This window comes from Crassostrea angulata, chromosome 4 (genome assembly GCF_025612915.1).
Source record: "Crassostrea angulata isolate pt1a10 chromosome 4, ASM2561291v2, whole genome shotgun sequence".
NCBI classification, from domain to species: domain Eukaryota; kingdom Metazoa; phylum Mollusca; class Bivalvia; order Ostreida; family Ostreidae; genus Magallana; species Magallana angulata.
In genome coordinates this window covers 12,567,382-12,582,476 of record NC_069114.1, presented here as the reverse complement: position 1 = coordinate 12,582,476, position 15,095 = coordinate 12,567,382, and the positions used below count along the sequence as shown (strand labels likewise).

General features: G+C 32.9%; 1 protein-coding gene across 1 annotated transcript; it reads left to right on the top strand.

Moving 5' to 3' along the window:
• The first annotated feature begins 102 nt into the window (after positions 1–102).
• LOC128180783 (zinc finger protein with KRAB and SCAN domains 1-like) lies at positions 103–14,362 on the top strand. Its single transcript, XM_052848928.1, has 10 exons — positions 103–294; positions 575–684; positions 1,850–1,955; positions 3,587–3,674; positions 5,052–5,115; positions 5,460–5,584; positions 6,395–6,565; positions 9,447–9,468; positions 10,828–10,935; positions 13,048–14,362. Exons 2-10 carry the CDS (start codon positions 620–622, stop codon positions 14,078–14,080), a joined length of 1,782 nt encoding a protein of 593 aa, XP_052704888.1. The 5' UTR covers positions 103–294; positions 575–619; the 3' UTR covers positions 14,081–14,362.
• Positions 14,363–15,095: the final 733 nt, after the last annotated feature.

Below are 15,095 nucleotides of genomic sequence, written 5' to 3'. Positions count from 1 at the left end.
GATTTACTTTTTGTGAAAAATTGTTGTTCTAGTATTTTGTAATAATAGAAATATTCTATTTATTTATCAAGAATATCTTAATCAATCTGATATTGTAAATAAAAGTGTTTCACTTTGCAGGATATTAATTTTCCGGAAATTTGACCGGATGTGTTTTGTGTTTATCGTAAAGTCAATCACCCGAGTTTCCTAGGAACATTTTGATACGTTACACGTGTACTTATATTTTCATTGTGTTGTGATGTTTTGCATCGCAGCCCAACTGAGAAGTGAAATGTATTAGTTAATTTTAAGGTATATAAATGTACCTTTATGCATGTCATTATTTTTCAACGCCAATACAGGGTGTATTTGTCATTAATAGCACACAGATAATTTATTCACAGATTGCAATCTTGCTGAATATCCTGGTACATTGTACTAAATCTGGGGCTTACCGGTTATATTTTATTTTGATGACTTTTATATGACACGTCATTTGGAATGCTTTCTTGCGCTCGAAAACAGCCACATATATTTTCATTAGTTTTGATAGGTACATGTATTTATATGAATTATAATTATATTTTTTAAGGAACAGTGTCCTGAGATTAAAGACTGCTTGACCAAACCTAGTCTTATGGAGGGACATCAGCCATTAGCTCAAGAACTAGTGATCCGAGTTATTCTGTTTGCTGTGTTTTAGTAAGTAAAAATGAATTAAATATATATTATACAAGCAGATGTAGCAATTGATATTTAAAAAGGTATACAAATGTAGATTTAATGTAGAAAGAATCCTGGATGTTGATTACAGCAAAACTTGGATATAACAAACAAAGATATAGTGAATTTATGGCTATAACAAATTTCTCACAATTCATGCGCTGCCAAAATCCTAACATAACAACAGAAAATATTGCCCAAAAACAATTAACAAAAGTATAATTAGCATTGAATAAAACATGAGGCAAAAATAACCCTTTATTAAGGTACAAATACAGTACATTTAACTTGTATGTATTTCTGAATTTTAATTTTTAACCGGGTTTTCAAACGTAAAAATGGTGAAAAGGGCAGGTGGGTGGGTTGCTGCTAAAAGGGTACCCTCATTGTTATGGATAACTCCTCCTACAGTTTTCAAGTTGTTCTTTTGTAGATCAATTATACATATATCAGATGTGTGCATATTGCTAGGATTTTGATTTCTGATAATTTATGGAAAAAATACCACTTTTTGAAATTTGTAATTTTTAGTCAAAATATTGCATATAGGGTACCCTCACTGTACAGATAACTCCTCCTACAGTTTTTAAGATAGGAACTTGTTCTTTTGCAGATCAATTTTACATATATTAGAGGTGTGTATATTGCTAGGATTTTGATTTCTGATAATTTATGAAAAAAATACCAGCTTTTGAACTTAGTCATTTTTTGGCAAAATATTGTATAAAGGGTGGGAGGAGTTACGGATAACTCCTCCTACAGTTTTCAAGATAGGAACTTGTTCTTTTGCAGATCAATTGATCATATATCAGAGATGTGCATATTATGCACTGCATATTGCTAGGATTTTGATTTCTAATAATTTATGAAAAAAATAACATCTTTTGAACTTAGTCATTTTTTCGGCAAAATATTGCATATAGGGTACTCCATTTCACTGGATACGGTAGGTAGTGTTTATCAATTCAGGATTGACATGGATTATGAATACAGTACACATAAAAGGAAACCCAGTTTGCTGTCACATTGACAGCTTTTCTCTTGTATATTTTTGGCTGCAGTTAGGAAATTGTGAATGTTTGACCTATATTTTGTAAGTTAATAATCTAGCTATCTCTGAATAGTTGAGATCTTTTTGTTTCAGTGTGACGGATGATGCTGTTCCGTATTACAGACAAATCCAGAAGGAGGAGCAATGGCTGTACAGGTTTCCCATGACCCCCAGCATCTACCCTGGGAATGTTCTTTGGGTCTGTTAATGTACTCTCTAACATACTTAAAGGGGCATTGTCACGATTTTGGTAAAAATTATTTTTTCGGTTTTAATATTTACAGTGCTTCAGAAAGGCATTTTTAATAGGCAACCGAATATGAGTGTCATTTGTTAAGTTATAAGCGCTTGAAATTCTTCGCTATGTAAACAAAGCGTTTGTTTACATTTTGAACGTTGAAGTAAAAATTCCAATTTTAAACCTAAAACGAATATATGTGAATTGCTAGGAACTGTTTATTTATAATTTAAAGATAGACAAATAACCTGGAGAAGGGTATTTTACTGGTACAATGTACATTGAACCTATGTAAACAAAGACAGGGCACGAGCCTTGTTTAACCAAAATCGAGACCATGCCCCTTTAAGGTAATTGTAAGAGTTGTTTATTTCATTAAGACATCTTTGGTATTAAAATTGGTAACAATTAATTTTTTTCTTAAGGTTCTCCAATCCTCAGCTTCAAAGTTTTTTTTTCATCCTAAAAAATGTTATTTATCCTTCAGACTTTATGAACATGATAAATGAAATAAAATAAAAAGAAATTTTTTGATGGTAGCCATGCATTTTACGAAGTTATTGCAATTTTGGCCACGATGAATACATGTATATATTGGAATAATACCGTATACAAGTTGAGATCAAATTAGAAAAAAAATGTTATACCGGAGCATCGGTGGCTCGATCGAACCCCTTTACCTCTGTAGAAAGTAGGTCTCTGTGGACTCACAAAGCCAATCAGTTTGTTGAAAGCTTAGCGTAATATTAAAATAACACTTCAAGACTAAGTAAATTTGTCTATATAAAAGGCAGATCTAGATTTATGGTATAAAAAAATTCCAGATGATTTAGAGTTATTGAACATTGCAGAGGATCAGAGATCGTTAATTTTACTTTTTCCTTTTAATTAAAGTTATATTAAGTTTCAACATAATATGCACTCCATCGTACAAAATAATATTTGAATTTGGACAAAACTTGCACTAAAACAATCAGAGTATTTTTAAAGCAATTACAAGTATACCAGATATGTTAGATTTTTTTTATACAAAATGGATCACTTCCGATCAACACACATATCAGCTAGACAGCCTTGCATGTCTCTTCTGTGGTGCGTCTTTTTTGATATAAAGTTTAATGAAGTCTAGCTCATATATAGCTGCAGGTCTCTAGCTCCTGGTGTGAAAAAATTTGACTGGATGACCTGGTGGGAGGTACAGTTCCACCCATCGTCCATCCGAAATTTTGTCAGACAGGCAGCTACAGACCTGCAGCTTGCTCACATATGAACAGATTGTAAAATATGTTGTATTTATATAAAGTTTTATTATAAAGGGGGGGGGGATTAATGGATGGCCGTATACATGTAATACATTATAGAGGCGTTTTCCAAGCTAGCCCAAGAAGTTGTGATAGTTTTTGAAAAGCTGTCTCATATTTAATTTTTCTTGCATATAATACATTTATTAACATGCATATTTACAGAAAACATTTGCATTGTTATATTTGACATATTTTTTCTTTTCTAAACAAAGGTCAGGGGTGTGTGACAGAGACAGGAAGCTGACAATGACAAGTTCTGTCAGTATATTTGTCATTTATCTCTTTCAGGTGACAGTTCTGACAGTACCTCTGACAGCGGTGCTTACTTTCTACTTCTTACGACGAGACAGACTGGACGCCAGGCAAGCCCTTCTGTGTAGGTGGCACTAATACAGTAAAACATGCTTATTACAAAGTGCTAGGGAAGGGCGATTTTGCTTTGTTATATTAAGCGTGATTAAGCATTGAATCCTTATTTTTTGAAAGATATAGTTTCATAACTGCAGCGATGTGTGCAAACAAATTGAGTAACGCGCGCTAGCGCGTTTTGAAAATTTGTATGCACACACCGCTGCAGTTATGAGACTATATCTTTCAATGAATAAGGATTCAATGCTTATATTTACATTTTTTTTAACTTCTTGCCTTGTCTGCAAATGTGATTTATACGTCAAAAGTTCTGTTTTATCCTAAGGGTAAGTTCAAATTAATGGAAGAGCCACTGTAACAGCCACAAGCGTGAACTTTGATTCTCGCTTGTGACGTTGCATTTTACAGCGTTCAACGTTTGTGACGTCATAATAAAACTAGTTATTCTAACCTTTCAGTACCCTGTGTGTGTTACAGTCTTATAACTGCAGAATCTTTTCACACACTTTACATGCAAAAAATATTTGGAATGTAAATATTTTGTTATATCTGTCAAGTTCACAACATGCAATTAACTCACAGGGAATCAAAATCACTCTGCTGTTAGCATTAGTTCATTCATTATAAGGCTCTGTATGCTATAACCCTGTTTTACTAACCCTGTTTTATGCTTTTTTTTGGTTCTAATTGCATTGTTATGTGTTAGGCTGAGAAAAAAATTTGGTTTACCAGGAATACTACAGTAAAGAATATTGCCTATGTCACAACATCAAAAACGTATTAAACAGCATATACTCATAACACTAAATAGTAAAAAGTAAATTAATGTAAGGAATAAAATAAATAGCTATATATACATATACCCAAATGAGCAGTTTACTTGTAATCAGTTAAAGGAGCATGGTCACGATTTGGGTCAAAATTTATTTTTCAGAACCCATTTTTAATGTTTACAATGCTTTAATTAGCGTGTAAGACATTTCTAATGATCAACCTTAATTTGAGTGTTGGTTGTAGAGAAATAAGCAAGATACAGAGCATAGAGTTATTTGTTATATAACAAGGCTGGTGCCATGTTTTCGTTCATGCCCCTTTAACCCTTTTTTTATGAAACTACCTCTAAATCACTGTTTATAAACATTAAACTAGTTATTGTAATGAATTAATTTCCTATTATGTATAACAATAATACTTGATCTTGGAAAAAAGGAAAAAAAGGAAGAGAGGATTGGAAGAATTTTTATCTGCATAGGGTGATAGTTGACAAATTTTAGACACATTTTGTTGTGCATATGAGTGCATGTGAATGTGTAGTTGTGAATGTGTAGTATGATGAACAAAGTGCATCATTATCGGTAACTGAACATTTTTTTCCTCCCTTCAGGTGCCTCGCTAGCAATTTTCTTGACTGGATCGGTCACAAATTTCATTAAGCTGGGAGTGGGCAGGTTTGTATTTGCTGTTGTCCATTTATAATTTCTTTCAACTAATGTGTTTTACATACAGATAAACATATATGATGAGCATTTTCAAGAAAAGAAGCCTATCAATAGCCCTTAATAATATCTTAGACTAGTAAACTGTAGTCCTGATTTAATTAACATTTCCTGTGAATAGGAATAATCAGAATTTTGAAACTTCAGTGGCATAGATTCAGTTACGGTATATACATGTATAAATGTTCTCATTTGGCTCTGTGTAATACCGGTATTAAGCATTTTTACAGAATGTGGTTTCCACTAAATAAAGTATGGTACGTTGCTTGATGCCACTCTTTCTTTTCATTCCACAGACCTCGCCCAGATTTCCTCCAGCGCTGTTTCCCTGATGGCAAAATTCAGGACGACATGAACTGTACCGGAAATGTCAAGGACGTCATTCAGGGATACAAGAGCTTTCCCAGCGGACACTCATCCTGTAAGCCGGGGACATTCTTGTTTAATAATCAATGAAATTATATACAATGTATTATTCATATGCTCATAACTCAATGAAATAAGTTGGATATGTACTTGTTTATCTATAACTATATATTAAAACTACTGTAAACCAATTTTTATTCCTGTGCAAGAAATTTTCTCACAGTTCTTGAGAGCCTCATCATTGCAAAAATAGCCACAAAACACTTCCTAAAATGTCCTTGCATTATATTTAGACTTTCAATTAATATCTTAATTACAAAAATTACTGGTGCTCACCTCAAATTAAATCAGATTATTTCCTTTAATTAAACGGCGGTAAAAACTTCAGATGCCGACACATCAACCCTTAAAATTTGAAGAAAATCGAATGAGCCATCCTCGAGAAATCGCCTGCACAAAATTTGTAAGACAAAAAAAGAATAAAAAGAATAATAAGAAAAGTGAAAAAGAAACAATAGAATAATAGTAGGGTCTTCCGCTGGAGACGGAAGACCCTAATAATGTACTATAAGTAATTTTCGTGGAATTTGTGGGTACCTCTCATCCACGAATTAACATCTTCCACGAATTAATAAATTAGGCCAATAAAGTCATATTTCCTCTGTAGGTTTTAAAAGAATACACGAAATTACGTCCCCACGATCCTGTAAAATTTAAGCAATCCACGAAAATTGGCCCCCACGAAATTTAATGATTCCACAGTACTTGACAATGTTTCTCTTTTTTCATAATGATCAATCTATAGAATTTGTAAGTAATATGTAAATTCTATGAATGTAGAGATATTCTGTTTTGTATTTTACAGTTGCCTTTTCTAGTCTTGGTTTTGTGGCTCTCTATATTGCTGGCAAGCTCCACATCTTTAATCGGAATGGCCACGGAAACTCCCTGAAGATTTGTTTGTTTGTGTCTCTGTTAGTGTGGGCCACTCTCATTGCTGTGTCAAGGACAGCTGACTTTCATCATCATTGGCAAGGTCAGTCCAAGGTCAAAAGATGAAAAAAAAAGTATGCTATAGCTACATTATTAGTTCTAAGTATACTAGGCATACCATGTTTTAATAAGGGAGTTTACTCTACCTTTAAGACTTGAATCTTTACATTTTAATATTTAGTGAATGTCAAACAACGGATTATGATAAAGATTTCCATATTAAATCCTCCATTACACCTACTTAGTAGTCTACAGTGCATTTACTTTTTTATTCATATGTGGTCGGGTTTTTTTTTTATCATATAGATGTGACTGTTGGCAGTATCCTTGGAATGACCTTGACCTACTTTTGCTACAGACAGTACTACCCTGCTCTGACGCGTGCCGTTTCACACTTGCCCTATATTTCGCTCCCTTCAGAGCGTGACCTGATTCCAACATTTCCTGCATCTGCTGTGAATAACTCAGAAGCTGTCAATTCTTTGATGAAAATGGTCTGATTGCCTGTATTGACACACACATTAAAAGTGTGAACTCCAGAGAGAGAGAGAGAGAGAGAGAGAGAGAGAGAGAGAGAGAGAGAGAGCATGTAAGAAAAGAGAGAGAGAATAAAGTGAAAGAGCATCAAAACATTCTCATGCAGAGATGATGATGGAGAGAGAGACAGACAGACAGAGAAAAGAGGAAGAGAGATAAATGTCTTATAAAAGACTAAGGAGAAAATATATATTTTGTTATTTATATTTTTGTTGTTGATGTTGTTGTAAGTAGCTGTTATTTGTTTGTGTTAGGCACAGGCTGGAATAATTGTTTTATGACAAAGATCAAGGTGGACATCATACACTACATTGTAATTTCTCTTGTTGTTCATGAAGCTTTATGCAATTATATTACAAAGTTTTATAACGATTACAATAAATGCTCTGGTGTTTTACATATACATATATTATATAAGTAAATTAAATCAAAATATGTCCCTCATTTTGTATTACACATTGTCTGAAAAGTAGAATGATCGGTTTCTGTACATTATTTGATTCATTATTTTATTTATACAGAACCTCAACTGTTATCAATACTCAGTGTAACGTAGTATGGCATTGTATTGTAAAATACATGTATATAAGAGAATCTGAATCTTTGAATTGCCAAGCTTGCTAGTCTTTCCAGTGTTTGTTGGACATGTTTGTTAATATACATATATAATTATGTAATATACATTTTACATTGATTTAATGATTCATTCATAGTAATGGTACTTAATAAATGTATTCTTTATAGTAGTATATTTTTATCATACCTCTACTTTTATTAGAGACATCTTTATTTGCAAGTCAAATGTATGCAAAGGAAAGTTGGTGTATCGTATTTGAAAATTACCCAAACACAAAAAAGGAATCAGTTTTTTATCAGCCCAAAAAACACTGACATGCCATCGGGTACATGTTAACTTTTCGTTATTTATGTATTTGAACCTGTATATGTAAGATGTATATATATGGGTGTATGTAAACAAGCTTCTGTAAATTAATTAAGTTATTAGATTGCTGATTAAAATTAAAAACAGACTTAATTAACAGGCCAGTATATAATTATAAGTACATGTACTGATACCTATAACATGTAGATAATGAAAGTATGTCTGGTAATCAAAATATTGGGATGACATTAACTTTGAAAAAAGCTTATGAGGGTCAGTTTAAAACAGTTTTAATCATTGAATAATGTATGTATATTTGATAAATTTGTTGATTATATATGTATATTTTTATCTGTCTCCTGCTTCTTTGTCTGCCATTTTGTAGTGAAGCCCTCTGTGTTCAATCTACTCTCACTGCTTATATAGCTGTGTCCACAGAAAGGGGTTCCTCTCTGTTTATCTTGACTTGTACGCTGTAAATATATCGTTACAACAATGTGCACAACCCCCATACATATGTATAGAGAAATAAACAACACGTACATATTTTCTTTCTTCAATTGTATCATTACCTGTACATTTGAATATTTATAGTGAATTTATAAGATATGAATTTTTTGGGGCTATTTTGCAAGCAGATGCAATTCTCTCTTCAATGCAAAGTCCAATTGGGAATTTCTTTTAATTAATTTGAAATAAATATTTTTTTTTCTGTTATCTCAGACTATCATTGTAATTTTTCTGTGCATTACATGTATATAATTACCATATTTTTAAAATTCATATATTAAAAGTAAATTTTAAGAACTTGTTCCTGGGCATTGTTTTACGATTAAGAAATAAAACTTTAATGAATGAAATCAAAATTAATATGATGACTTTACATGCCCCCCCCCTCCCCCCCTTTCCCTTAACTCCCTTTGTTACATGATAGAAAGTACATGTGTGCAGATTAAGAATTATTTTTGAAGGATTTGCACTTCATCATAAAGTACATGTATACTTCTACATGTCATTTTCTTTATCAGAAATTATTATCAATAAGAAATATTTCTCTAGATTTAAGGTTAATTTTGGTATGTGTTTGTCATTGCTAATAAAAACAATTTCAGATTTAACTGTAATTGTTGTATATACAAAGCAAAAGGAGCAATAATTCATTTATCTATGACTTAAACAAACAATTTGGAGATCAAAGATTAGGGAGAGATAATAAAGCAATGGGGGGGGGGGGGGGGGTAATCAGAATATGGACTATTATAATTACTCTTCTCAAGCCAAGCCCCAAAAAACTTCACTCAAACCCTTCTTCAAAGGAAATTAACTAATTAACATGCTCATTGTTTAATTACCTGTAAGATCTGAATCTCCTCATGCATTAGCCAATAGGATTGGAGGATTTTGTAGCATTCAGCCAATGGTATTTTGAGTTTTGTTTTGTTTGTACAAGAGAGGCAATATTTTGTGCCAAACTTTAAATATTTTATTCAATTTTGAATTAAAGGAAGCCTTTTAGCTGTCTCTAGGTAAGTCAGTATTTTAATTTCAAGATTCTGTTTGGAGTTGAAATAGACATGTTAAATTTAATTCATTTTTGCTTTTATATTTTAAAAATTATTTTTGTTGAATCACCATTATATGGATCTATGAATTTAAATATCTAAATCAATGAATTTAAATATTACATTTTTCTTTTAACTTTGTCAAATAAAAAAAAAGGAATTGACATATCATAAAATATTCTTGTTTTGTTTCATCTATTGAGATAATGAACAAGATAACAATTCTGTGATTTATAAGCTAGATAATTTAAAAGCAAGTTTGTTATTTAATGTTTATGCCATATGATATATAAGTGAATCTTCTTGATCATTGGTTTGGGTTATTTGAATCATTATTTCAATATGTTGAAAAAAATGGTATAATAAATTCAGAATTGATATTATTTGTAATCTTAGTTAAAAGTAAAAAATGTGCATTTCTGATATGTGTAAATTACCGGGTAAAAAATAATTTATTGATTTCTGCAATCAAAATTTAATATTTTGTGCAATGTTTAAATTTACATTCTGTGAACTGAAAAAATGGAAAGCAATTGTTAGGGTATTTTTTTTTTAACTTGAATTTGATCTCAGAATGAAATCATATGGAATTTTTATAATCAGATAATTTACATGAACTTATTTATGATAGAGTTAAGAAATTGATATTCAAAAATAAAAAAATAGGTAAAAGAAATGATATTCATGAGGTCAGAAAATACAAATTTGTTTTCATGCAGATATTTTAATTACTATGGCATATAATAATGATGAAGGTATTTTTAAAACATGTCTAAAAGGCATATACAAAATGTCTGGACCAGATAAAAAAAATTATTTAGCTATAGAATATTGAAATTAATAAAAGTTTAATTAGAATTTATTTTTCTTTGGTTACAGCAGTAGATTTTACAAGAAAAATAGTAATGTATCCTTTTGTTACAGCATTATGGAAAATTAATAAAGATATAAGAAATATAATCACATTTTGTTTTGTTACAGCATTATGGAAAATTAATAAAGATATAAGAAATATAATCACATTTTGTTTTGTTACAGCATTATGGAAAATTAATAAAGATATAAGAAATATAATAACATTTTGTTTTGTTACAGCATTATGGAAAATTAATAAAGATATAAGAAATATAATAACATTTTGTTTTGTTACATCATTATGGAAAATTGATAAAGATATAAGAAATATAATCACATTTTGTTTTGTTACAGCATTATGGAAAATTAATAAAGATATAAGATATATAATAACATTTTGTTTTGTTACAGCATTATGGAAAATTAATAAAGATATAAGAAATATAATAACATTTTGTTTTGTTACAGCATTATGGATCTGTTGCTCAGTCATTTCTTGGACACGCCCACCGGCCCTGCCATCAGAATCCCTGCCCGGGTTCCTCCACCGTCACCATCATCTCATCACCCACAAAAGTAAGTCATCAGGATATATCTTAAACTTATTAGTTCAGTAATACATTAAGGGCTAAGTGACGTTCAGTTCATTATTACATGTACAATTCATTAAGGGCTAAGTGACGTTCAGTTCAGTATTACATGTACAATGCATTGAGGGCTAAGTGACGTTCAGTTCAGTATAACATGTACAATGCATTAAGGGCTAAGTGATGTTCAGTTCAGTATTACATGTACAATGCATTAAGGGCTAAGTGACGTTCAGTTCAGTATTACTGTACAATGCATCAAGGGCTAAGTGACGCGTTCAGTTCAGTATTACATGTACAATGCATTAAGGGCTAAGTGACGTTCAGTTCAGTATTACATGTACAATGCATTCAGGGCTAAGTGACATCATCTTAATCATTTTAACAATCATCATGCACAACTCCAGAATATCATCTTTCTTTCTTCTTTTTTTTAATTCAAGTATTCTTATAACATAAATCATAATAAATTGCATATTAACTTGATGAATATAAAAGAAAGGGAAAAAGAGAGAAAGAATATTATCTTAATGCGGGTGGGGTGGGGAGGGGGATCCAAGGGAGAACTGTGATTTCTGAGTAGGGGATTTTACCATGAGGTTTGAATTTCCCAAGGGATAAAAGTGATCGCTAGGGAGGGGATTTTACCATGTGATTGAATTTTTCAAGGGGAAGAGGGGAGGCCTTGTGGGCCCCTATCTAAATTGGATGAATATAACAATTTAAAATGCATCATGGTAGAATACATGTCACAACTGTACAGGAACTCTTGCTGAAAGCGAATTTAGATACACAAATAATTATGCGACAAATCATTTTATTTTGTCAACTAATATCTCAGCTAAAGACGATCTGAATTTTTATAAAGAAGAGCCATCAAGGTATTATTTTCCTCTTCTATTATTTTTTCCATGTATTGTTCTTAATTTTTTACTGGGATATTAATTTTTTATAGGGGGAATGGGGGGGTATAGCTTTTCCTCTTAAAATTATGATCCTTGTTATTAATTTTTGGTAATTTTTTGTATAAGTTTCCTATACTTTCTTCCCCTGCTAATTGTTGGGGTTAATTCAGTGATGTGAATTTAAATAAATGTCACCTCCCAACATAGATTAGGGTCCAGCACTGCAAGGCTCCCTCATTGCGACATGCCTTTACAATTGTGAGTTAACAGAAACAAAGTACTAAGATTATTTTCTAGAGAAGTTATCTTTCTTATCAGAGGGACATTCAACCTTAACTCTTACAAAAATAAACATATTTAGTTTTCCAGCATTTCTTGGAACAGCTTTAAAAAGTTAGTAACAAATTGATTTGTGTAGGAATACAAGGCAACCAAATGCCAAACCTATAGTGGCATTGTATTGAGTAAATTCATTCAGACAACTTCTATACGCAAAAAGTCATTCTTGCCAGTTTCACGCAATGCACAATTAGCTTAGATCTTCTTCTTTTTTTCTATTTTTAGATTATAAATTTGTATGAAAAAATATACAAAAAATATACAAATAAGGGTGTCAAAGTAGCACATTTATCATTCCACTCACTTATCAAAGCTGCGACACGAGTTTGATCCCCATGATCGACAGTGGTTGAAAGCGAAAGGGTATGGCGGTTGCCCGCTTGGACACTTGGGTTTTCTATGGGTACTCCAGCTCTTCCCACATTAATGACCCCCTCGCGCTAACATCCATGCCAACGAAAGATATTAATACATGTAATATATGTTGTAGTAGTTGTTTATCAATTGTTGTAAAATAAATAACTAGTTTCAGTTTATGAAAAAATATATAATATTTAAATATCTATAGCAGTTGTGCTATTCATAGAAGCACTTGCAATTTGCATGCCAATAGCCAGGACTTTGCTTTCAGTAAAGCCTGGCTAAAATAACCGATAAAACAACTGCTAGTGAGATGTTCTGTCCATTATATTTTAACCATATTAATACAGTATAAACTGGTATTCATAATCACCAATTCTTAGAGCCTCCTTTATTGTTTTAAAAAAGTTGAATTTTTTTTCTATAACAATAACATGACCAAACGCACTGCCATTATATATACAAATTTTGAGTCTTGTTCTCTTGTCCATTTTCAGCTTGGTCATGGGTCCTCAGAGAATGAAGGATGCTGCCTCTGTGTGCTCCAATGAAAACTTCTCCTCCATACCAAACATAGCATCCATGGCAACCGGTGTCCTAACCAATCATCAAGGCTACTCAGATTCAGGTCTGGCCCCGCTTCAGTTGGAGGAAGATCTGCCAATTCCAGACTTCAACCACCTGCCTTCCAGCCTGGAGGAAGATGACAACAACCATCACACCACCAATCCCCTGAGGTCAGCCATCTTCCAGACGATTCTCAACAGCTATCCACAGCTCAGCAAGAAGATGCAGAGAAGCCATTACGTAGCTAAGAAGTTCCAGGAGGCCCCCAGCAACCGGTCAGACTGCCTGTACCAAGCCTCCAGGGCCTCAAAGCTCTCGGATGACATCACCGTTGACAACCTGGTTTCTGATTTCATGGATGAGGAGTTTGACAGTGGATACCACAGCTTCAGTGACAATGCCTCCATCAATTCCAGTGGCTCCATTTCTCCTAACTCTAGTGCCATGGACCAACTGCAACAAAAGTTTCTTGGGGATTCCAGCATGAAAAACGAGTGTTCTAGCTTCGATGATCTGTGTGTGTACGAGTCCATCATGGATAGTTGTTCAAAACCCTGTGACGTTTTAGAGGCCAGGAACGTGTCGTCTGCTGTCATTGTGTCATCTGCCGTCAAGTTTAAGCACTCCAAACACCAGTGTCCTGTGTGCGGGAAGACCTACAGAGGAAACACCAACTTGAACTATCACATGGCTACCCACACCGGCATCCGGCCTCACAAATGTTCCATCTGCGGCAAGGCCTTTACCCAGAAGTCCACTCTGCGCACACACTTCCGGATTCACACAGGCGAGAAACCGTACAAGTGCAGGACCTGCACTCGTGCATTTGCGGACTACTCCACCTGCATGAAGCATGAGCGGACCCACAGCGGGGAGAAGCCTTACGCATGCCCAGAGTGTGGAAAGTGTTTCGCCCAATCCGGAAATATGCTCCGACATCGGCAGACACACAGGAAAAACTGAAATTCCACAAAAAGTGCTTATACATTATAGAATACATTCAAGAAAGTGCCAATATTTACATTCTGAATTCCTTGTGTTGTTTTTTATAAAGTTTGTTATTACTGCATGAAATCAGTATTGTTCATTATTTCAATGTATATGTATTGCATTATGTTTTATGTATTTTAACATGTGGAATGTTCATGTAAATGTATATAGTACATTGTACTTGTAATTGTGTTTGACTGTTATGTATTTTGTAAAAAGACATCATTTCAAGATTTTCATTTATTAAAAAAATAAATGTTCTATTCATACATTAATAGTTGTTGGTTTATTTTGTAAAGCATGCATAAACACTTTTTTGAAACAATATTTAAGTAAAACGGATATTTATTTTAGACCTAAAAAATGTACATTTTCAATATCAATGAACATTTTAGAAGTAAAAATTATGAGAAATTTTGAAAAAAAATCCATTATCAGAATAAAACAAAAATTCATTTGAATGTGACATTTATCCATACATATCTACCCTCGGCCAAGAATTATACATTGTACCTAGACCTTCTACAGGTTCACTGCACACTGAGGGGTTCTTATACCATTGTACTTTTGTGCAGTCAATCTTCGAGTTATCCGCCCTTTAATGTATAGTAATTTATTATGCGGTCTTCGAGGTTAATGTTTAAAAAAATAATAGGACTATATGTGATATGGGCCTTTAATGGCCCTATAATTAATCAAAGTACTGAAAGTACTGTTAGACGGTGGCGCCGTTTGAAAGTGGCATATTACATGTATGTAAATTATTGTTGTCGAAAATCCACAGCCAGCGTCTCATACATGTACTAGCACAACTGGTCGTGAGTTACTTACATTGATAATTCTGTGGAAATCGTAGTTGTGTTCACAATCCATACTTTACAAATGTTGTGTCTCTTTATCGTCATCTTTTGGGGGAAATCCATAATTTTATCACAGTAGCCTTTGTAGTATAGAAGTTTGTATTTATATGTTTGTATCTATATCAGTT